This window comes from Phaseolus vulgaris, chromosome 2, assembly GCF_051622355.1.
Source record: "Phaseolus vulgaris cultivar YP4 chromosome 2, ASM5162235v1, whole genome shotgun sequence".
Classification (NCBI taxonomy): Eukaryota; Viridiplantae; Streptophyta; class Magnoliopsida; order Fabales; family Fabaceae; genus Phaseolus; species Phaseolus vulgaris.
The window spans coordinates 43,044,595-43,068,471 of record NC_143499.1 but is presented as its reverse complement, the minus strand read 5'-3'; the positions used below and the strand labels follow the sequence as shown (position 1 = coordinate 43,068,471).

Sequence of the window (23,877 nt, the reverse complement as noted above, 5' to 3'; positions counted from 1 at the left end):
GTATTTACTCTTATAATGTTAGGACTCTAATAACTAGCTATGGTCACCTTGGTGAGTGTGGGGACAAAGTAGGATGTAACAAACCATTCCTCTTTATACCCTAAGGAAATATACAAGTTTGATTTGAGGCTTAAATTAATAATCGTAGAAACTATGCCTTTGAGGTATGAAGTCTTCGTATTCTAGTCTCGGGCTTGTGTAGGAGTAACCCTTCCTAAACCTGTTGTTTCTGCTTCTTACTTCCACATCCACAGAAAAGACGGCACAAACAGGTCTGTGATCAGAAAATCTTGACTCTCCTCGAATATATGATGATTGATCAATACCATTCCCACGCCATAATATCCTATCACACCTGACATTTGTGCAATTGAAGAAAGTAATTGTCAAGATTTAGGTTTATTTGTATTGAAAACTAAACTAACACTTCTTATTAATTGACCTTTGATAAGATATTATAAGAATCAAGAGACGTGCAATACCATGCAGGTGTTCGACGTTTTTTCTTTGATTTGACAGTCTCACCAGCGTAAGAGTCTGAATTATGTGAGTACTTGTAAGTTGGAGCAAAAACAATCCTTCCCTCTTTGAAACCGTTAAAAACTCTTCCTGCGTCTCTTTCCATGTTTAACTGTACACAATGAAACCCCAAGTCAATAAATTTTACCTGTGTAAAAATGATACACAGTACTAGAAAATGTTGATGCTAACACTCCAGTTTTTATTAGAGCAAATCTAAATTAAGCAGAACAAGTCTAAAGATTTACATCAGTTTTTTGTTTAGTATCTGAATGTTTGTAAAATGTCATTGAACTATTTATTGTATTGGTAGAATATGAATGTATTGACACACCTGATCTTTCTCTAACAAAGTGTCCCAATCGTTATCCTCCAATAGAACCCTTGTTTCTTCGTAACTCAAAGCCACCCGATAGTTCAAATCTCCTAGCCATATTATTCGACTGCAGAACAGGGTAGAAGTGATTAGAATTTTACAATGAGATGTGCAAATTATGTGTTGTATAAAGAAGATTATATCAACTCACTCATGGTCAACTATCCTTTCTGGTGCTCGACGGCACGGATTCTTGCAAATCCTAGGGAATTGTGTGCTTTTGAGGATCTCAGCTACATCAGAATTTCTCTTCAACTCGTCGCCGTCTTTCTCCCCAGAAGCCAAGTGACTACAGACGAAACAAAAACTTGTTTGATGCAATGACATGCTCATTGATATACACCCCTGCAATCAATTATTGATTCCATGTGCACCATTAGTCTTCATAGTAAGTAGTACATGACAAAAATAACAGTTCTTAGTTTCATGAATATTCATTAGTGGCTAGGCAACATCTTTTATATATATTTACTAATGACTCATTTGGAAGAACTTATTTACAATCTGGAACTACCTTATAGCATAAGTACTTGTCTAACATTTGGAAGTTTATAGGATAGCTTCTGAAAACAACTTACATGAAAACAATATATAAAAAAATTATGCATAATAATGTGTGCTTACCTTGTTACCTAAGCAACCCATGATCCCTCTCCCAACAGAATCAACTCTAAGATGTCCAATGTGTGGCACTAATTCCTTCTTAGTCCATATGGTGAGAAAAATCCCAACCATTTGCTTACTCGATATAAGGGAGTATCTGCATTCGCTAGGAGAAGAGGGTATTTCTGTAATTGAAAGCAACTCTTCCACAGAATCATCACCTTGAAGCTCAGAATCTAACTTATTCATAGGGTCACTATACTTTCTTACCCTTCGTCTTTCCCTGGTTGGAGAATCCACTGGACAATTGCAAGCCTTAAGGAGGCTGCTACCCTCTGCCCTGAAGTTTTTACTGATAACTTTAAGAGAAGGCTTCTGAAAGAAATTCAAACTTGCCGGAGACTTTGCATCCTTCGAACTACTATTGGTTTTGGAGCCACTTCCTGAGTCAGAAGAATCACTGTATTCATTTCTTGGTCTGTTTAGTGCTTGACTTATCAATGCCAACCACTTTGCAGCTGGTTCATTGTCTTCTATTACTAAAACATTTCCAGCACTCAAAGGAACAATTTCCTGGAAACTGAATAACAATTTGTTTAGATCAGTATCTAGCTCCATACTAATTTGTTTCCATGATTATTACACAAAACTAGAAAAGCAAAACTTCACAATAAAATCATGGAAGCAAATCACTACAAAATAACCATATATTTAAACTGTTAAGATCAAATGAAAATGTTACTCCTTGTATTTTCGTACCCCAAGACATATATATCTGCGGAGCCTTCCACTAAGAAGAAATCTTGAAGGTTGAGATCATAATTTGGTGACTTTCCTCCCACATTCCACGTTGCAACAAAGATCCTGCAATCCACGTTACCAAATGGAATGACATGAAAATGAAGATTGCACGTGAGCTTGACTATCTCAGGCAACAAAACAACTGTGAATGAAGGCTTGAATTGAAAATGAAATCACACATACCTGAAACTCTGCAGTTCAGTTTCCGGAGCCATTATCGCAGGGCGTTCAAAATTGGACAAATTTAGGCCTTCGATTCCAGGGCTAGTCTCCCTTTCTGTGAGTTGAAAAGAAACTAAAACAATGGTTTAATTTTTTCATGTTATCACGCCATGCCAAATCTATAATTGCATTAGGTGTACATTGCAAGAGTGCAGAGTTTATGGTGCACATCAAACAAGAAAATTTCCCCGGATTAGAAAACATCTTACCAATAACCAAAATTTCATTGTTGTTAGGTAAGCTACCAAAATAATACAACCAAAGTAGATTTTTCTTCCTGTTTGATAGGTACATTGATTTTTACAAGTTGGGTCAGAATCTAGAGTTGACCTACCATTTTTTCAAGTTAAATTAGATCCTCAATTTTGGATATATTTATATCAATAATATTTTGAACTTCCTCTAGTAGTCATGTATGTTTATTAAAGATTGATTATTCCGAAAATTAAATATAAGAATAATTCTGAAATAATGAGTTTTAGAAGTTCAAATTTATTTCTAATGCTCTTATTTTTGTAATTAAACAAATTATGTTGTTTCGAATTTAGAGAATGTAAAAATCGTGTTTTGTTGTGCCACAACTTAATGCATCATGCATAAGTTAGTACCTGAGAAACTCTTTCTCATGATGGGGGCAGCTTCCAAAAATGCTTTTTTTCTTGTCTCAATCTTCTTCTCCAGATCTTTCCATACAAAACGTATATAAATAACATGAATCAAAGTGAAACCATGCAACATGGAAATTTAGATTTTCTACGGAAAGAGAGAAAAGAAAGCATGTAATGAATACCAAGAGTAACTCCATCTTCTTCTTCCGTGCTTGGCTTGACTGGTTCTTCGTCTGAGCTTCTCCCATTTCGCTTTGATCCAAAAATCTTTGGAAGGATAGACTTCATCCAAACAAGAAAAAGGGTAAAGAAAAAAGCACCATACCCTTAGACTCAAACACAAGAAAAATGTAATGCATGGGAAAAAAAAAAATAATATAAAAAATAAACACCTTCTTTTTCTTCTCATTCTTGCCACTAGTGTCAGGCAAATTTGATTGAGGGGTTGTGTTGACAGGGCTGGTGGTAGTGTCATTAGCTTTGGTCATTTCAGAGTTAGCATTTGATTTAGAACGTGCACCCGTAGACGAAGACATTCATTCATTCGTATTAGCAACATGCCCTTAATATGATCTTTAGTTCATCACATCCACAATAACAACATTGAGAAGAAAACAATAATAACGTGTGCATGAACAAAGTTTGTTTTTGTCTCTTCCTATTGAAATCTTGGTTTCATTAAGTGCGATTATTGAATATGTTTTGTATGTTGTAGATTTTTTTGGTTTTCAAAAGAATGAGATTTTGGGGGCGGATCTTTCGGGGTACTTAAGGTTGAGGGAGATAGAGAAGCAAAAACAGGCATGAAACGGTTGAGTAACAATTAACAAAATAACGGTAAATTATCTTCTTTATTATAATAGATTATGGTATAAAATAATGATTTAATATCTAAGTATATCTCTGTGTATATATGAATTAATTATTAAAGCATGTTGAATATATAATACTAAACGTAGAACTTATATGATAGTTTGTTATAATTTGGATTAGTCATGTTCCTCTCTCTCTTGAAAGTTCTTCTCATTTTTTCAAGATTACATTCTTATTATGAAATCTTCCATGATTCAGTACATATCAATATAGAGAAATGTCTATCATAATAGTATGCAGCTATACTTGGAACATGTCTTAGTTATAGTTTTCATCTCCTTAACTATTTTTTGGTATTGCTGATTTTAAGATTTTTGAAGACAAACTGAAGTTTAATTATCAATTCAGTTTGTTTTTATATTCTCAGCATAAATATTTTTGCACTGTTCATAAAAATAATTTTTGGAGTAATTCTAAAAAATAAAATAGTTATTATAAAAATAACAATTTTAATTTGTAATGCATTATAGTTATTGTAAAATCTAGAAAAACATTTAAAATAGTTGTTGTAAAAATCATTATATATGTTAACTTGTAAGTTTATAGTGATCTAAAACTTTTTGCAACGATAACTAATTTCTTTAAATGCACTCAATCAATTTAAAAACTTTACACGATTTTTATTTCATTTTTAAAGTCTTGAAATTAGTTGATAATTTTAAAAGCCAAAGGAGAAATAAAAAAATAATCTCTAAGAAGCTTATTTATATCAAAATCGATTAAAGTATAACAGAGTGATGTATCTTTCAATAAAAAAAATTGTAATTTAACCTATACTTCACATAATTGAGAATAGTGTAAAATACTCGTCCAAGCAGTTTATTGATTTAGTATGAATTTAGTTTTCATGTACTTTCTTTGGAAAAAAATTATAATGTCAACTAATTGAAAACCATTATAAACTTTTAAAATTGTTATTATAAAACTAAATAATATCATCATATATATAAAAAAAAACATTTTTGAGTAGTAGTGTACAAGACCAGTTTTTTTTACCTTAGCCTCCACCTAATGGTAAAATTAAAGACCAGATCAGCAAGTTTTGAATCAACAGTCAAAACGTTCCTGTTTAAGTTTTCATACACACCAAATTATTGTTTTGTTATATTCTTACATTTTGAAGATTTTAAATATCACTGGTTTAGTTCATTATGTTTAAATTTTAGGAACACCCATTGAAAATGAATGAAACTCGCGTTTCACTAAGAAAAGATACAACAAATTATAAATAATTTGGTTTCTTTCAATTTACAGTTTATTATATATTTTTTCAGTTTTATTTTTTATTTTTGGACCGATCGACATGAATTTGTACACCACTACTTCAATATATTTAAGTTCAGTTCTTTATCCGAAAGAAAAAAAAAATCTCAATTATTAGCACTTGGGGTAACATAGGAGTTGACTCGATGCTTTTATTATATGGTTGTATTCTTGTTATATTAGAATAAAATTTAAAAATATTATAATGTTAGAAAGAAAGAAAATAATGAGAAGTAATAAAATAAAAAATAAGAATGATTTCTTTAAATAAAAATTCAAGAAAGACAGTTAATGTAAATTTCAGATATTACGTAAGTGATAAACTTTTTTTATATATACGAATAGTATAATATATATTATCAAAATAATTTTAAAAAATAAAATGTTTATATCAATTAAGTTAATTTGTCAAAATTTATTTTGATAATATATTAATTTGATATATTTATTTTTTATTATATTAGTCAGAAACAAGAAATTAAACCCAAGTGTTATTAATTATTCCTCTTCCATGGTGCGGTAAAAGGCGTGTTTGGGGCAAGCATTTACGAAGAAAGACAAGAAAAAATGGATTTGGGACATTTTGAGGAGCCGAAGTGATAAGAAAAGGAAGAATATGTGGTGGAAATGTGATCTTAGCCTCTGTTGGGATAAGAGAAGAATCTAGAAACTGCAACTCCATTGGACGTGGTTTCTCCAACGTGGCTTTTCCAAACGCTAAATTGCCACTCTCCACTCAGAACCACGTTCCCCATCTTCCCTCTCCACCACACCCACCACCATTCTCAGCTCACTCACCAACACACCAATGGCAGCAACAATATCAGCAATGGCCATGATCAACGCCAAATGCCTCAACCCCACGTCACCCAAATTCCCCACCAAACTCACAACCTCAAAACCTTCTCTCCTTTCTCTTCCCAAGGGCCTTGTCGCCTCACCCGAAACCACCAACCTCTCCATTCCCACAGCCGTCGCGGGAGCCATATTCACGGCCCTCGGAACCTGCGACGCCGCGTTCGCCGTCCAGCAGATAGCGGATATAGCGGAAGGCGACAACCGCGGCCTGGCCCTGCTGCTGCCCATAATCCCAGCCATAGGGTGGGTGCTGTTCAACATCCTGCAGCCGGCGCTCAACCAAATCAACCGTATGCGCAGCACCAAAGGACTCATCATCGGGTTGGGTCTTGGCGGCTTGGCAGGACTCATGGCGGCGCCGCCACATGCAGCTGCCGCTGAAGTGGCGTCGATCGCCGAAGCCGCGAGCGACAACAGGGGCCAGCTTCTGCTGTTTGTGGTGACACCGGCTATTGGGTGGGTGCTGTACAACATCTTGCAGCCTGCTCTGAACCAGATCAACAGGATGAGATCCCAGTGATGTTGAAATAGTCATCATACAATAATTCTCTTGTAACTTGTATCTATCTAATGCTATATTATATCACCTTCTCTTCTGTTATTTCTCTTTTTTACTGTCACTTCCTTTATTCATTCCTTTCCAATTTCTATTTGCTGCAACTGTTATAGTACCTTCCCTTTTCCCCATCATAGATCTCATTCAGTTCCAGTTTCTATGTACTTCCTTTCTGTTGTCACAACATAACTACTGTTGAATTTACATGGTGCCTGCAATTTTGAGAACTTACTTAGTTGTCCGAATAATATTATTGTAACACCTTTGCATATTTGCACATGTGCTGCTAGGGCTGGCTTACAATTTAGGGCTGATTTTGTGACACCAACTGTTGTTATTTTTAGTTAGTTTAGTTATGTTGAGTTTTAAACATCATAATTTATGTGGACAATAATTCAGAACAAATAATTATGAACAGAATAGAATTTGAAAAGTAAGAATTAAATACTGTCTTAATTATTAACTGAAACAAAGTTGCAGACATGATATTGTTTTTATCATCAGATCTCTATTTTTAGTGTGTATTGTCTAATAAATAGAAACGAGCCTTGGACTTTAAATTGGAGAGGTATGAACTTTAGCACAAAGTCTGCACCTCAAAGAAGAAATGGAAGCCATTTTATTTTATTAACCATGAAAATTTGAATTGAATAGTCACTGAATGAATTATTAGAGAATTTGATATCCACACATTTGAGAGCTCAATTCTTAGAGCTTTGTTGAACTTAGAGTTAGCCTAAGGAGACAACATCAACTAGCACTATCACATATTAATTGAGAAGTTACCTACTAAATATTTTAAAAAAATAAAAATATTCATATTAAACAAATAATTACTAAAGACAAAAAATAATTAATTACTATATTATTTTATAAATTAAAAAATTATTGGTATTTAAATTAGTTTATTATTAATAAAAAATCATAAATTATTTTTTAAAGTGGCATGTAACATTAATTATAAATATTTTAGCTATTAAATATTTTATATTTTAAATTAGTTTTTTATAATGATTAATTTAAAATAATTAATAACCAATATTAAATATTAATTTAGAAATTATATAAATTTTTATTAATAATAAAAAATATTTTAAATATTAATAAATTTTAAATTTATAAAAATAATAATAAGGTAGTCAATTGTATCAAAAGAAGCATGTGATATCTTGAAACGTAGAAAAAACCAAAGAATCGAAAACAAGATATTTTATGTACTACAAATATGTTAACTAATAAATTAGGGTAGACAAGAAAAAAAAAACGTAAAAGGAAATAAGCGGATACTACAATGTTATTTATTAGCGTCTCCTTTGAGTCAGCTAAAAATCCACATCTAAATGATGGAAGTTACATAATTAACATTTACCTTCATATTAGATATTAATAACATTAATTTAATGAACTAAAATCGATTAATAATACTTTAAAGTTTTAAAGTAGTGAATGTAATTGATGTAACAAAATAAATAAAATTATTGAGTGATCAAAATCGACGTTAAAATTGATATATATATAAAAAGCGGGTGTAGTCCACCCAAAGAATGAAACATATTTTTATTAATATTATTTTTTTCTTAACATATATAGAGATGCTTTTCCATTAGTTAAAATAAATTTTGTAGAAGTTGAAAAAAGAGAATAATAACATGTGGAAAAAACTTTAGATGATAAAATTTAAAAAAAAAATGGAATGATAAAAATGTACAATTTGGTACAGAAAATATCATGACTATTTTATTAAAATTCAAACCATTTATTGTGTTCTTGTTTTTTTTTTTTTAAACTTTTAAGGTTAAAGGAAAGAAAGAGCATGTTTGAAATTTATGTAAATTAAAAAATAGCGAAAGTATTCTTAATGGAGGTTGATGAATTGATGATGGAGGAGGAAGAAAGAAAAAGGTTGGCGTGTAAGAAAGAAATGAAAGAACTTACATGTTATTCGTGCTGGTAGGTCCCTGCAAGTGGCCCTTCAAATCTCACCGCTTTTCAACCACAATTCAGGTTGTTGCCGTCAAGTTCTTGCTCTGCATATACAAAGCTACTAATTACTGCCGTCAAATTAATTACAATTAATACTAATAGAAAGAGACAGAATCTAGAGAGAGAAAGAGAGAGGGAAGAGTTGTTGTTTGATTGCCAAGGAAAGCATGTTTGGGAAATCAACAGAATGGTGATGATGATGATGATGAAGTAACTGGGACCTGCATCTGCACTTCCACCTTCACACTTCAGTTTTCACTTCAAATGGGTTTATCCACAATAACCAACCATTCCTATTTCTCTTTTCTCTTTTTTCACTTCGGATCAAAGTCTGCGTCAACGTCATCTTTACTCTCACCTATACTACCTTCCTTTTCATCCTTATTCACCTCTTCACGACCATGATCCTCTGCCTCACATTCACTCTCGGATCCACCTTCAGCTTTCAATATCACCGCCACTTTTTCGCTCTCTCTCATGGACCCCTCTACTTCTCGACCAGCTGTAGTAATCGATAATGGCTCCGGGTACCCTTTACTTTCTTTTCTATCACCCACTTTCTCTTTTAGCTACATGTTGTGGTTTTTTTATTGGACACCACGTGTTTGTTAAAATGCCCCCACTGATGTTTTCTTTAGTTCTTTTGACTTGGATTGACTGGAAAATTTATTCATCCGATATGGTTTACTCTGAATTTGGAAACTGTTTTATTTTTCTTCAGGTATACGAAGATGGGGTTTGCTGGTAATGTTGAACCATCCTTTATTGTTCCGACTGTTGTTGCAGTTAATGAGTCGTTTCTGACTCAATCCAGGGGTTCTTCTAAAGGCAATTGGGCGGCCCAGCACAATGCTGGGGTTTTGGCAGATCTTGATTTCTTCATTGGGGATGAGGCACTTTCCAAGTCTCGATCTAGCAGCACTTACAATCTCAGCTACCCGATTCGGCATGGTCAGGTTGAGAATTGGGATGCCATGGAGCGCTTCTGGCAGCAGTGCATATTCAACTACTTGAGGTGTGATCCGGAGGATCACTATTTCCTCTTGACCGAGAGTCCATTGACCGCACCTGAGAGTCGCGAGTATACTGGGGAAATCATGTTTGAGACTTTTAACGTGCCTGGACTTTACATTGCTGTGAATTCTGTGCTTGCTCTTGCAGCTGGGTACACAACATCTAAGGTTGGTAATTGATACACTGGATAAAGATTGGGAATTATGTTGCGTATAGAATTGGAACAGGATGTTTAATCTTGAATGCTTTACATATTAAGTATGATGCATGAAATGCCCCGTTTGCTTGGTAGCTATTAAACGCAAAATGCACAGGATGTTTCACCGGCTCCTGCAATTTGACGCATTTGGTTGTGTTCACTTGAAATCAAAAGTTAACCACTCTGTAGAATAAATATCATGAACTAGCACATAGGATAATTCAGCAGTTCCCCTCATTGTGTTGACATAAAATGTTGAAGAATTTTTGTTTTTCATTATATCTGTCTAATTTTAGGAATATTTTCCTTTTAGGCTGATCTTATATTCTTCTTAGTGTGAGATGACAGGAGTTGTAGTGGATGTTGGAGATGGGGCAACTCATGTTGTACCTGTGGCAGATGGCTACGTTATTGGTAGCAGCATCAAATCGATTCCTATTGCTGGAAAGGATGTTACTCTTTTTGTTCAGCAGCTTATGCGGGTGGGTAACCCCTGTAGTATAAAATTAAAAGGTTATTATGTTGGTATTGTTCTCTTATTCGAATATCTGTGAATTTTTTTAAACCTCTGATTAATGTCTAGTTAGCTGACCTTACCTAGTGGGGTTGTTGTTAATGTTGAACATTTTCACAAATTACCATTCACACTAGCTAGTGAAACCAATCATGTTATGCTAATCTGGATGAACAGTGTGGAATGCATGATATTATTGCTATATTTTTAATAGTTAAGAAATATAAATAAAAAATTTAATAGTCCAGAGTTATTCGCGTATTTAGCTAGAATATTTTGTTCAACTGACTGAGATTGTAATAAATAATAATCTGTATTCAATTGTCAATCTGCATTTTACTAAGCAGATTCATGAACTGTTATGTTGACATTGCTTCATACAGGAAAGAGGAGAGAAGGTACCACCGGAAGACTCTTTTGAAGTGGCATGGAAAGTAAAGGAAATGTATTGCTACACCTGCTCTGACATTGTGAAGGTTGTCTTTACTCTCTTTAGTTCATCAATACTTGGTTCTTTGACAGAATCATGAGGGGTTTGTTGTGGGCCTTTGCCATTAGTTTTGTTGCCTCTGGCGTTAGCATGTTGAGTGTTGATAAATTGTCCTGTTTAATTAGTTTGCTCCTTTTGTGAATCAAAGGATGTGACCAAAGTTTTCTTTTCAACTCATTAGTTTTCCTACATAACATTAGCTCAATTTCACTCAGGAATTCAATAAGCACGACAAAGAACCAGGCAAGTACATCAAGCACTGGAGAGGCATTAAACCAAAGACAGGGGCACCATATTCATGTGATATTGGCTATGAACGATTTCTTGGTCCTGAGGTTTGTTTGATGGCCACTCCTTATATAACTGTTTTAGTATGGTTTTTTTGTTGTGAATACCTGAACCTATTCCATGAACTATGAATTAAATAAATATATACTTGTTTAGTTCCTGACTTCCTATCATTAATATCTAACTGAAACGGAGGGGCCTATAATGGAAAATGGTAAATATTAAAGTGATATTACGCATTTTGTCTTCATCCAAACCTTTTCTTTAGATGTTTAGAGTTTTTTTTTTCTATTTTTTCCTTTTCCTTTATGGTCTTTCTCTTTAGATAGTTAGGTTTTTTTTTTTTCATTTTCCTTTTCCTTTATGGGCTCTAAAAGAGGTCCAAGAAGTAGTGTGGGAAGGGGCAAGGTAGGCTTAAGTGCAGGCAGTGTAGCCTGGCTGAGATTTGAAGGATTTGAACCTTAGATGTAGATCGTGGTTTCTATCTCTAAGAATCTTGGTGTCATTTAGTCACGCCCATTGGTTCCACATGAGGTAGCTCCTTCAATTCAACTATTGAAGAATTCATGAAAATGTAGTAGTGGCTTTGTGTAAATCATGAACTAATCTATCGGCTTAGTTGGGGTCATTCTATCAACAGGACCAGTTAATTTAATTTATTTTCTCCCTCTGCAGATTTTTTTCAGTCCTGAGATATATGGCAATGACTTTACGACTCCTTTGCCAGTTGTAATAGACAAGTGTATTCAGTCTGCACCAATTGACACAAGGAGATCCTTATATAAGGTGAAGTACCATACTGACATGCATATAAATAAGCCCCAACAGCACTTTAAATTCTAGTGAACTGCCACTTCGAATCAATGTTAGCTTGGGGCATTTTTTGTTGTTAACCCAGATGGAGTACATTAGTGTTAAGTTATATTATACCATATCAATTCAGCCATGATATTTAATTTCTGATCATACGAATTTCAAGCCCTTCAGCTTACATGTTGTTGACAATTGATCTCTTTACTTCTTTCTTATTTTATTTATTTCAGAATATAGTGTTGTCTGGAGGTTCAACCATGTTCAAGGATTTTCATAGGAGGTTGCAACGTGATCTTAAAAAAATAGTGGATGCTCGTGTCCTTTTATCCGAAGCACGCTTAAACGGGGAGATAAAAGTAAGTTAATTGGTACCTTTAAACCTTCTTTAAATTGATGATTTTCTCTCCCTCTCTCTCACACGCACACATGAGAAACTTGTTTGCCCAAGTTGTACAGACTAAACCAATCAACAATCAATAATTACATAAATTCATTTGTTCCAATTGTTTGTATTGAAAATAGTGTTGCGTGGGTTGTTGATTGGTTTGGTTATGTAATTTGTGCTCAGAAGGTCTTCACATCCCCTAGGGCCCAACAGTTGCATGGACAAACTAGTCACACCGGTGTAGTTATGGCATGCTGGACTGCTGTATATTTATTGCTTTGGTCATGCTTTTACTTTTTTGCCTACAGTCACAGCCAGTGGAGGTAAATGTACTCAGCCATCCAATCCAGAGATTTGCAGTTTGGTTTGGAGGATCAGTACTTGCATCAACACCTGAATTTTTTACGGTATGCATTTCTGATCTTTTTTGGGGTTAGGAGGTACAGTGAATGCATCCCATAATGACTAATTTCGTGTACTAATAACGTGCTTATGTAATTAGAGGGGGGGCGGGGGGGCGGAAATTACTTTCTGTGACTAACTTTCTTCCTTGCTATGACTGATAAGTACCATGTCCCCAAAACAGAAAAAAATCTATTTTCAACTACAATTTCTGCGATAGCATATATGGATTTGTAGGCTTGAGATGTATAGTTATTTGTTCTTGAAAAGCCATGGTAGGTTGTCTTTGCCTTTTTGTCTGGCATTGATATCTTGAGTTTTGTATGCTTTTCTAGGTTAAATGGATTTGGTTCCACCTCATGGTATTGTTTGGCAAGTTTAGAAATATGAAACTTGTTAGAAAATAGAAGAAAGAAGAGGTGCTTGACCCATTGGTCAAAATTTGGATCCACTTTTGAAGAATTTCAAATCTACCCCCTTTTCCCATTCTCCAGAACCTAATTGTTTATTTAAGCAAGAGATACCTCAATGATGTCCATTCACGAGGGCTCAACTGTGAAGCCAGTCACCACTGCATGTGAACTCAGGTCCAACAGCTTTGGTTGTGGTGGTGATGAGGTTGACTGTATAACTTGAATCATCATAATTGCCTCTGGACTCTCCTGCCTTGGCTCCATTGTCGTGCTATGAACCTTAGATGCAACCAATATATAAGGATAAAGGCTCACCTAGCATGTGAGTTTCAAGATTCCTACGCCATGGATGTTCCATCCACCTTTATGGTCCAATTTATGTCTTACAGTAACAAGCTTTTTCTGGACATTTGGGTTTTGAAAGAGAAGGCCTGGTTGCAACTCCACCTTTTACAGGGTTGTCCTGAAAATAGTCATCGCAGCCCATATTCTTTACTGTTTTCCTTTTGTTTCTCCCTTTTCAGTGAAGGATCAACTTCTTCGTTGTCCATAACTATTTTGAATTTTTTTTTCGTGCTAATATTACTTCATTTTTGGTTTCTTTCCATCACATGAGGCATGATTCTTGATTGTTGAACCTTCTTTATGTCTTTATTTTTACTTGCAAGAATTGCTGGGTCACCGTCACATTGAGTTGAAACTGCTACCCTTCAAGTTATTTCTGTTTTGTGCTTCCATTAAGGGGTGGGTAATTCTATCTTTCTTGTCCAAGAACTAGCCTGTGCTTTATCACATTCTGGCCAACTCCCCTCCATACTGATGTTGTCCTGCTCACCTTGTTCCTCCATTTTCTGCTGCAAATCCTCAGCTTCAGGTTCTTGGCACCCAGCTCCTCAACTTCACCCCCTCAACTAGGTCTTTAAGATCTATCTCCCCAAAAGGTGGTTTGATTCTTCCTCTGAAGAAATGTCTTGCCATGACAACATTACCCATATACCCGATGCCTTCTTTCTTCATCAACAACTGCATCATAGTTTTTCAAGAAATGCTAAAAATGGACTCTCTATTCTGTGGTTAAATTTTATTGAAAATCACAATTTCATGAGAACCTCTTACGAGGCTCTATCGTAGTTTTCTGGTTTCCAATTAAATTCAGCTAATAGTAGAGAGTTTGTTCAAAAGTGTGTGAATCTCTTTGATTCCATGAAACTTCTTGATCTCCAAAAGCTGATTAATTAGATCTTTTCTAGAGTTCCATTGAACACTCAACTTATTTTGTTCATTGCTGTGTTCTGGTTTTGTTTTTCGTCTTTACCAATTGCTTGAACACAAGTAGCTTGGTGGTCCCTTCCTTCAAGAGCCTTATGAATTATCCATTTCTTTCCAAAATTTGGATATGGGGTTTTCTCAATCTGGTCAAATTTGTGGGTGGGTCAAACCAATTTGGTAGGAACTCAAATTAGAAAATAGAAGAAGGAAGATGATATTTCTTGATTTCAAAAAGGACAGAAGATAACAGAATAGCTCTCCTCCAATGGTTTCTCCTATGATAAAGAGTAAAACTCAATTCTCTAATGATACAAGATATAGTGAGCCCTTTCCCCTTACATTCTCCTATTTATTTAATTCATTAACCCCTCAACTAACTATTAATATCGTAACCATTTAAACTAATTTCCTAACTCCTAACTGTCACGTCTGTAGTTGGTTGTCTTGCTTATTGTTTGGCATTGATAACCTGGATTTTGTATGCTTTTCCAGTTAAAACAGTCTATGATTGCATTTTTGGTAAAAAAAAATATGGTTATAGTGTTAATGTTTGCTAAGTTTAAAATTATGAAACTTGAACAGGGTAAAACTATTTTTTTTTTGGTTTGTCATCCTTGCGGACGGCAATGTGTATTCAGTTTTCTTGCAATAATTTTCTCGTAGTGAGAGTATCCATAATTTCTTATTGTTTCTTTAATCCTTCCGATATGACTCTATACAAAACAAGATTACTATTTATGTTCCAATGAACAGGCTTGTCATACGAAGGCAGAATATGAGGAGTATGGAGCAAGCATTTGCCGTACAAATCCCGTTTTCAAGGGGATGTATTAAAGCAACATGGAATTAGTTGATCATGGATGCAGTTACTTGATAAACAGTTGAATGGATATCCTGTTATTTTGATCCCTCAATTCCACCTCCTGGTCTTTCTTCCCACCCGTATTCGTGGTGTGGCAGGAGTGAGTGTAAAATATATATAGTCATTGAAAATATGCATTTGTTTTTTATTCCAGCAGTCTTCCTAGGCAGTCAGTTTCACATGGTTAATACAGCAGGTCAAGATGTTAATGGCTACATAGAAAGTGATATTTGATCAAATTTACAAAATTCTCTTCTTTTAGTACTTTATCATTCTTGTATTCTAAGTAAAACACCCCCCATTATCTCAAACATTCTGAATGTTCTCTATTTTGTATTTTGGATGCACATTTTACACACTATTTTAGTAATTAGTAAAACAAATTCTCTTAACTATCTTATTATCCTCTTCTTATTTTATCATATCACATTGGTCCATCTCAATACATGATAGAATAATATTAATGTTATTTAGTTCTATTATTTTGTGTATCAAACACATGAAAGGGTAAATATGTATCAACTTTAATCTTTATTAATTCTCTTATCCTGTTATGCATATCAAGTAAGCTCTAAATATGCCATTTAACAATATTCTTATTTTATAATTCAATGTAATTATTTTCAATTCAAAGAAAGATAATACGAAAACTATGTCTTTTATGTTATAGAATGTTTGTACCAATTATTGATTGGAGTTGGGGAGGAATGATTCAATATTGGATTTAATACTTGTAAGTAGTTGGGGACCAATCATTGTTATGAGTGACAAAACTTGCTTTAGCTGTTTGGTCAGTGCATTTAACCCATTATGTTATTAGTTTATAGGTGAGCTAAAAGTAAAAATTTAGAAATGTTATATAAAAGAGCTTCTATAAATTATATAATTTTTTTTACAAATTTATTATCTTAAAATTTTAAGTATAAAATTAAAAAAAAAATCATATTTTGAGTTTTGCTCATAGATGTTTGATCTTCATACTGTACAACTTATGCTTTCTAAGTATGGTTCTTCTTGTATTATTTTTTATTATGGTTCTTCTTGTATTATTTTTTATGACAATCATGAGTAATTATTTCTCAATCAATGCTTTAAAAAATTATTTTCAGTAAAAATTTAACCAAAATTATGTAATCTATTTTGTAACATAGTAAATGGAAAATGAGATTTTAATAATTTTAATTTTGAAAAACTGTCATTATATTTATCATTGAATATGCTCCAAGTTTAATGCATTTATCCACTTTCCTCCATTGTGTTGAGAAAAAAACACAACCAAAGTTCTGCAAAATCAACAACTTAACCAAATTAACAACATTTCAATACATTTATCCACTCAATTCAACGATTTGATTTGAATTCAAAAATCAACAACGGAATGAAAATGGATTTACGTTCTAATATATGCATATTATCAAAATATAATAACAAATCGAACCAGTCCTAAAACAAAGGATGTCGTATTTTAACTTAAATCGGTTTAATTATTTTATTAAATTTATGTTTCATGTATATAGTAAAACTATTTACATTATCAATCAATTAAATTTCATTTTAAATTAGATATATAAAAGTTATATTGATCATATAATATGTATTTAAATTTAAATTAAATTCTCATTTTATTTTAATTTCTTTCTTCCCTTTTCTCTTTCTTTATGTTTCTGTGCATAATATTTATTAAGAATAAATTTATTCTATAAAAAACATTTAAATCCTTTGCAGAAAATAATGTTTTATAATCTCTAAAATGATTATAAAGAACAAAGCTTAACTCTATTCCAAATCTAAACAGAAATTAGAAGAATGCTATATATCCTATAGAGTAGATGGTGAAATAGAACTTATCTTTAGCAACTATAAAGCATAAATGGCTTATCTATAATCCTTTATTTGACTCTCTCTTTCTCTCTTTCTTCAAAATTAAGCTTTCATCTTATCCAAAAAATCACAAAAAGTTACGTCCCATGCATGCATAGACCTAAAAAGCAAAAGCAAGATTAAGCATGAGGAAGAACACGTTCCATTAGCACGACATGCATGTGGGAATGAACATTACACTCACAAAACCATTCATCCTAAGATGTTTTATCGTCTCCCTCCTCCTCTCCCTCCCCTTCTTCCTCTTCCTCATCCTCCTACTCCTCTCTCCGCAACAACACTACCGCCACGTCAGCATCGCCACCACCGGCAATGACAACCTCAGAATTCGACCCGGTTACTCTTCCTACGACGCCTACATCCAGCGCCAGCTCAACAAAACCCTCAACCCGCGCCTCCGGAAAATATGGACCACGCGCGACTGGGACCGCAAGATCCCGGTTTTTGCGCGCTTCTTCGAGGACCTCAAGGAAAAGAAGCTTCTCCAGAAGGGCTCGAAGGCGCTTTGCGTAGGCGCGCGCGTGGGGCAAGAAGTGGAGGCGCTAAGGCGCGTCGGCGTTAGCGACTCCATCGGAATGGACCTCGTTCCCTACCCTCCCCTCGTGGTTAAGGGCGACTTTCACAACCAACCGTTTGATAACGGCACGTTCGACTTCGAATTCTCGAACGTCTTCGACCACGCGCTCTACCCGGAACGCTTCGTGGGCGAGATCGAACGAACGTTGAAGCCCAACGGCGTGTGTGTGTTGCACGTGGCGCTGTCGCGGCGCGCCGATAAGTACTCCGCCAACGACCTCTACAGCGTGGACCCCCTCCTCACGCTCTTCAACCACTCCGCTTTGGTTCACGTTCGTGCCGTTGATGGTTTTGGTTTGGACACAGAGGTTGCCTTTCGTAAGAACACTTTAGGTTAACCTAATACAAAGATTAATACTTTTACTTTTCTACTTAATTCATCCCAAATTATTATTATTTTTTTAAATTAAACTATTATTTTGCTGATTTTCGATGGATCTTGAGTAGAAGATGGGATGTTTGTGTATCTAGTGAGTTAATAGGAATTCATTTTTTTAGAGGATTTTCATTTCTATGTGTAATTGTTTTTATTGAAAGTTTAACTTTCATCCAATTCAACATGAAATGGTTTGAATTAGATTCATTTAAAAAGTTTTAAGTAATTATCTTATTTATTCAAAATATTACTTAATTAGTTGAATAATGCATTTAAAAATGATTTATTTCTAGATTAAATTAATTATATTTGATAATAAAAGAACTAACATGTGATGTGCAGTGAGCCTAGTAAGTTGTACTTACTAACAATAAAAATAAAAGTAGATCACAAATTTAATTATATATTTTAATTACGAATTGAAATGTCATATTCTTTTATTTGAGTTACTTCAATCAAGCATGAAGTAGTTTATGAAGTAAAATGGACATATTCATATGCTATTTAAAGTTACATAGTATACTTCCTTTCAAGTCAAATATAACCAAATAACTAATTTTTTACAAAATATTCATGAACCATTCTCAAAAAGAAAAATTTAAACTCTTGACTTTGATATATAGCCATGCCATGCTGTAAATTTTATAAGATCAATAATAATATTTTCCTTCTTACCAATTATATTTTATGTGTTATCATATTGACCACAACGAAAAACCACATCTCTAAACTATATTTCGTATATAATGTTGTTTCAAATTCAATTTATTCGATAATATAAACCTCCTACTTTTTTTAGCACTATATCCTTATATTTATATTTTGCTTAATTTATATAACAATGGTTTTAAGGTTAGTAGCCATTATTTTAAGGATAATTATTCTTCACTTTAAAGTAGGGTGTTTAGTAATAAGAATATTATATATATTTTTTATACAATTAAACTACAATTTGTGTTCTGATTATAAATAATAGTGATGACTATATATAATGTTCATTGTGGGATGTGCAAGATTTTTGGTACATACGTATGGTTAAATTGAGGTAATCATAAAAATATATAAAAGAAATGGATAGTTGTAATGAAAACGCAAGGTTTCTATACATATGCTATAGGTTCAAGGTTCTCATCTAACCATCATATATGATATACATTTATACAATACACAAATACACAAATGGATCTATACATATTATGATATTATATTCGACGATGGTTTCATAGTTGTTAAAAACCTAGGTTTCAACGATGATTTAAATAATAATGATTTTGATACTATTATTAAAAGAGGATTTTAATTTTTTTTATAGTGGTACTCACCTCAAATTCGTTAAAAACAATGTTGTTGATTAATATTTACATTTGATTCGTTTAAATAATGATGATTTTATCACCATTTTGTCTTTATATTGATCATATTTATCAAATAAATTCACATTAACTCTTAAATAATGTGAGAGTTTTAAGTATAGAGAAATCTAAAATATGTTGTTTTAACCCTAACAGGTTATATCGTAAGAAAATAAAATCTTTAAAAGAAGATTAATTTTATAAAAAAATAATAATTAGCTTCGGTAGTTATAATTGTGGTCAGAGAAAGAAGAGATACACGAACAAAAATCACTGTGACTTGGGGAAGACAACGGATCTCTCAACGACCCACGTTTCTGAGTCAGGTGGGCCAGCGCAATACTCAATCCAGAAAGCCCAACATGGGATCAGCAAGGGGTGTGAAGAAGGTAATGGAGAGGTGTGAAAAGCAAGCCCAGGAGCCCAATATAAATGATAAGCAGCAAAGAGAGATAAATCTGAAACAGTTAAGGTAGATAACATAACGTATATATTTGTATATATGTTTTTGAGAAAATAAAAAAGATATTTCATGGAGATAAAGTTGAAGTGAATGAGGATTGGTTTTGATTGTTCCGGCGGCGAATACCGATGGATAATCGCCAGGAATCAAGCAGAGGGTGAGGGATTAAGTGTGCTAAGAAGCCCTGAAAAGAGTGAGCCCAATAAGGTATGCACGTTGCTTGGAACCCAATTTCAGCAATTGCAGCTCTTGCATAAGCCTCAGCTGTAGGTATAAACAACGAATCTCTCTGAATACAAGCCACCCTTGATACCATATTTGTTGCAACGTACAGTGGTACCTTCACTCATTAATGTTGTTAACAATTAGTCCTACTAATTTACTCCACAACAACAACCTTCATATTCATCATCACTACTGTACCAAAGTTTACCCTATAACCACATACTTACTAACAAAGTCAAAACGAACATCTATAAGAAAATTACTGCAAAGATAGTAACTGGAAAAGGAGACATTTCAATAACTTCGTACCTGACATTGCACATGTATCCCATATTGTCCATACTCCACGTACAGAGATCTTGAGAATTGATCCACGTAACTGCATGCTTTATAAATGCCTTAGTTCTCGTATATGTATATTTATATTTTAAACTTAATATTTATATTTAGAACAAATAATAAATATCAAAAATCACAAGCCTATATTTTATAATAATTATCATGCAGATTATATGAATTAAAATGTTTATATTGACAATATATGATAATTATTGTCTTCTAAATATAAGTAAATCAATAATTAAAATATGTTTTAATTTAAATATTTAATGAATATAGAAAATAATTAATACATCGTAAGGTAATTTTGAAATTTAGAAAACAACTCAACGTATAATACTGGGATCATGATTAAAGTGAAACTAGCTGGCTAAAGCATGATTTTAGAGCGATTGTGAATTAATTCAATAAAGTAGTTGTTTTGATAGTTAATTTTTTAATTTTATGCTAATTCTTTAATCATCAAATATTATTTTAATTCTATTTAAATAATAAAATTATGTTCAAATAAAATTTTTAACCTGTAAAATAAAATAGTCGGCACTTTTATATTCCAATCCATACTCTTCAAAAAAAAATTTAAATTATACCCTAAACAAATTTAAAATTATTAAATAGAGAGTAATTTAAAGACTAAAATTAATTAATCATTATAGTGATTTAAAACTTTTATAAACTGTAAAATTATTAGTATTTAAGATAATTTATATTATTAATACAAATTTATAAAATATATATATATATATATATATATATATATATATATATAAACTCTTAAATTTTTTTAAAGAAAATAATAGGTAAGATTTCGTACCAAAATATAGTATTAGAATTTTAATACAATTTTACTATATTTTAATAGTCATTTTTTTTATATGTACGAGTCATTTATTTGGATGCCTAACTGCTGTTGGAATATTGTTAAGTGCTGATGTGATAGTTGGTGTGTCAGTTAAAGGAGAGCTAGTGGGTCGTAGTGAAGAACATTTGTGAAATTTTGGTTAGTAAGTTAAATACCGTTTATATAATCTGAAAGAAAAATAAGAAGAAAAGAAAAATTGAGTTGTGAAAAAGATTTGAATAGAGAGAAAGAAAAGAAGAGAAAGAGAAAGCTTACGCCTTGGTGGCAGCATAGACAGTGAAGAGAGGATGAGAAGGAAGAACGAGTGCAGCACCGGAGCCAATGTTAACGATGGCTCCCTTTCTCCTTTCCAACATCCCACGCAGAACACATTTCGTTACTTTCGTTGTTCCTTCCACGTTCACTCTAACGATCTTCCTCCACACACTTTCCTCGACTTCGTCGAAAAACATCGCATGCGGATACGTCATCCCCACGTTGTTCACCAACACGCCAACATCCAACCCCTCACTCGCCTCCTCCACGCGCTGCAGACCCTCCGACAGATCCCCGCTCGCGAAGTCTATCTCCACCACCTTCACGCGCGCGTTTGGATGCTTCGCCTTGATTTCACGCGCAACAGCTTCCAGCTTCTGCAAGGTTCTGCTCACGAGGATGAGGTTGAGCCCTCGCTGTGCCAGCTGGCAGGCGAAAGCCTTGCCGATGCCGTCGGTGGCTCCGGTGACCAGAGCCCAGGAACCGTAGGTTCGGATGAGGTTCTTCTCGGATCGGAAGCAGGTTCGGAAGATCCAGGTGGAGAGGGAGAGGAGGAGGCGGAGCGTGACGATTAAACCGAGGCATGAGATTATGAGGACACAGTGATCAACTCTGTTACATTCTGCTATAACCATTTTCTTGCTTAGTTTTTGTTATGGCATTTTCCTATATTTGCACAACACCATGCCCTTAAATATTGTGGCAGTTGCTAGCATGATAGTCACATGCATGGAGGTTGAGGTTTTAATTAATGCATGCGAAACCAATAACAATTCCTGCACCTAACAAACCACTCTTCCTCTTCATGTGTTTGATCAAACGAGTGACGTGAGTCGTACAGCTGTAGACCCACAACACAACCAATCTTTTTGTTTTTTCGAATGTTTACTTACTTTCCAATCATTTTCTTCGGACAAATCCATCTTTACTTTTTTGCTTTCACTAATATTATATTTTCATTTCTCTTATACCTCGGGATTAGACATGCCTCTTTCACCCCACCCTCAATTTCACGCCAAATTTAATAATTTTGTATTAATTAATTCCTTATATATAAAAAAAACTCAAAAATTTATAAGTATATTAAATACAAATGTCATTATTAATCAAATCCATCTATTTTGTAGACATAATTATGTTTAATAGCTACTCTGGTAATTAGTTAATTAAGAATTTGGATACTGGATAGATTTAGACTTATTTAGGATTTTACCTATTAAGAATGCATGAGGGGTACTGATTTTAAGGTTATCCACAATTCAAAAGAATCCATATTATTTTAAGAAGAGCAATAAAGTTTGTTTTGCACGTAAAATAATAAAATAACTATTTCACAATCCTTTTCTTAAAATAAAATATTATATTGTAATAAAATAATAATTTATTTAACAGTTAAATGAAGGTATCAAAGTATTACTTATTTTAATAATACAGTTGTGTGGCTTTCCTTTTAAATAAAATATTATATTATAATAAAATAATAATTTATTTTACAGTTTAATGAAGGTACCAAATGATTAATGATTTTAATAATACAGTTGTGTGGCTTTAAATGAAGATACGAAAGTATTACTTATTTTAGAAATACAGTTGTGTGGCTTTCCTTTTAACACATCGCTACAATATATGTTAAATAGTTGTATCGTAACCTGACACGGGTGCACAGTTTTTTTTTTAAATTTTTTACCAAGCAATAGAAATAAAAATTGGATATATGCGGGAGAAGAAAAGAAGAAAAAAAATAAAAACAATGAAAATAGATTTTCAAATTCTATAAAAGCTCCTCATTCATTTTCATTATTTAAAAAAATAATAAATACGATAGATGTGAGCTAACTAAAATGGCACTGCTAGAGGGTAAAGGAAGGACTCTTCTCTAAATATTGGAGAATACAAATTACAACGTCTCGCCGGCGACGGCAACGGGAGATTCTGGTGAAGAGAGCTCTTATCTTGGGAAGTGAATATTACAATCCGTGAAGATGTATGTGTATTGCCCTGGGTGACGCTCCAACAATGAGGTGCGCCTAATCGAAGTGGAAATGAAAATCACTGATGAACCCTAATCGCAAGAACGAAAAGAAACTGCGACAGAAACGTAAAAGGGAAGAAGAAGATGCTAAGTGAAAAGAAAAAGGTGAAAAATGAAATATATTCACTTCTATTAAACAGTAAAATGCAACAGTGTATATATAAGAAAAGGAGAAAGCTTAACAGAAACAGAAAAAAAGTTGGGC

At 33.4% G+C, this 23,877-nt stretch overlaps 5 protein-coding genes across 5 annotated transcripts; 3 read left to right on the top strand and 2 right to left on the bottom strand.

The window, feature by feature from the left end:
- Window positions 1-2: 2 nt before the first annotated feature.
- Window positions 3-3,665, bottom strand: BST1 (DNAse I-like superfamily protein). The gene is made up of 10 exons (XM_068614229.2): window positions 3,522-3,665; window positions 3,312-3,411; window positions 3,130-3,204; window positions 2,483-2,576; window positions 2,258-2,362; window positions 1,520-2,078; window positions 1,047-1,240; window positions 854-962; window positions 483-631; window positions 3-355 (listed from the first exon to the last, which is right to left on the bottom strand). Exons 1-10 carry the CDS (start codon window positions 3,663-3,665, stop codon window positions 136-138), a joined length of 1,749 nt encoding a protein of 582 aa, XP_068470330.1. The 3' UTR covers window positions 3-135.
- Window positions 3,666-6,013: 2,348 nt separating this feature from the next.
- On the top strand, window positions 6,014-6,724 carry PSBY (photosystem II BY). The gene has a single exon (XM_068614228.2). The coding sequence runs from the start codon at window positions 6,074-6,076 to the stop codon at window positions 6,641-6,643; it is 570 nt and encodes a 189-aa protein (XP_068470329.1). The 5' UTR covers window positions 6,014-6,073; the 3' UTR covers window positions 6,644-6,724.
- Window positions 6,725-8,449: 1,725 nt separating this feature from the next.
- Window positions 8,450-15,703, top strand: LOC137812293 (actin-related protein 3). Its single transcript, XM_068614221.2, has 9 exons — window positions 8,450-9,189; window positions 9,384-9,843; window positions 10,211-10,357; window positions 10,773-10,865; window positions 11,095-11,214; window positions 11,843-11,953; window positions 12,211-12,336; window positions 12,674-12,772; window positions 15,203-15,703. Exons 1-9 carry the CDS (start codon window positions 9,140-9,142, stop codon window positions 15,281-15,283), a joined length of 1,287 nt encoding a protein of 428 aa, XP_068470322.2. The 5' UTR covers window positions 8,450-9,139; the 3' UTR covers window positions 15,284-15,703.
- Window positions 15,704-17,312: 1,609 nt separating this feature from the next.
- LOC137812292 (S-adenosyl-L-methionine-dependent methyltransferases superfamily protein) lies at window positions 17,313-18,366 on the top strand. Its single transcript, XM_068614220.2, has one exon. It carries the CDS (start codon window positions 17,348-17,350, stop codon window positions 18,104-18,106), a length of 759 nt encoding a protein of 252 aa, XP_068470321.1. The 5' UTR covers window positions 17,313-17,347; the 3' UTR covers window positions 18,107-18,366.
- Window positions 18,367-19,949: 1,583 nt separating this feature from the next.
- LOC137812291 (very-long-chain 3-oxoacyl-CoA reductase-like protein At1g24470) lies at window positions 19,950-22,323 on the bottom strand. Its single transcript, XM_068614219.2, has 3 exons — window positions 21,641-22,323; window positions 20,494-20,563; window positions 19,950-20,299 (listed from the first exon to the last, which is right to left on the bottom strand). The coding sequence occupies exons 1-3, from the start codon at window positions 22,273-22,275 to the stop codon at window positions 20,027-20,029; spliced, it is 978 nt and encodes a 325-aa protein (XP_068470320.1). The 5' UTR covers window positions 22,276-22,323; the 3' UTR covers window positions 19,950-20,026.
- Window positions 22,324-23,877: the final 1,554 nt, after the last annotated feature.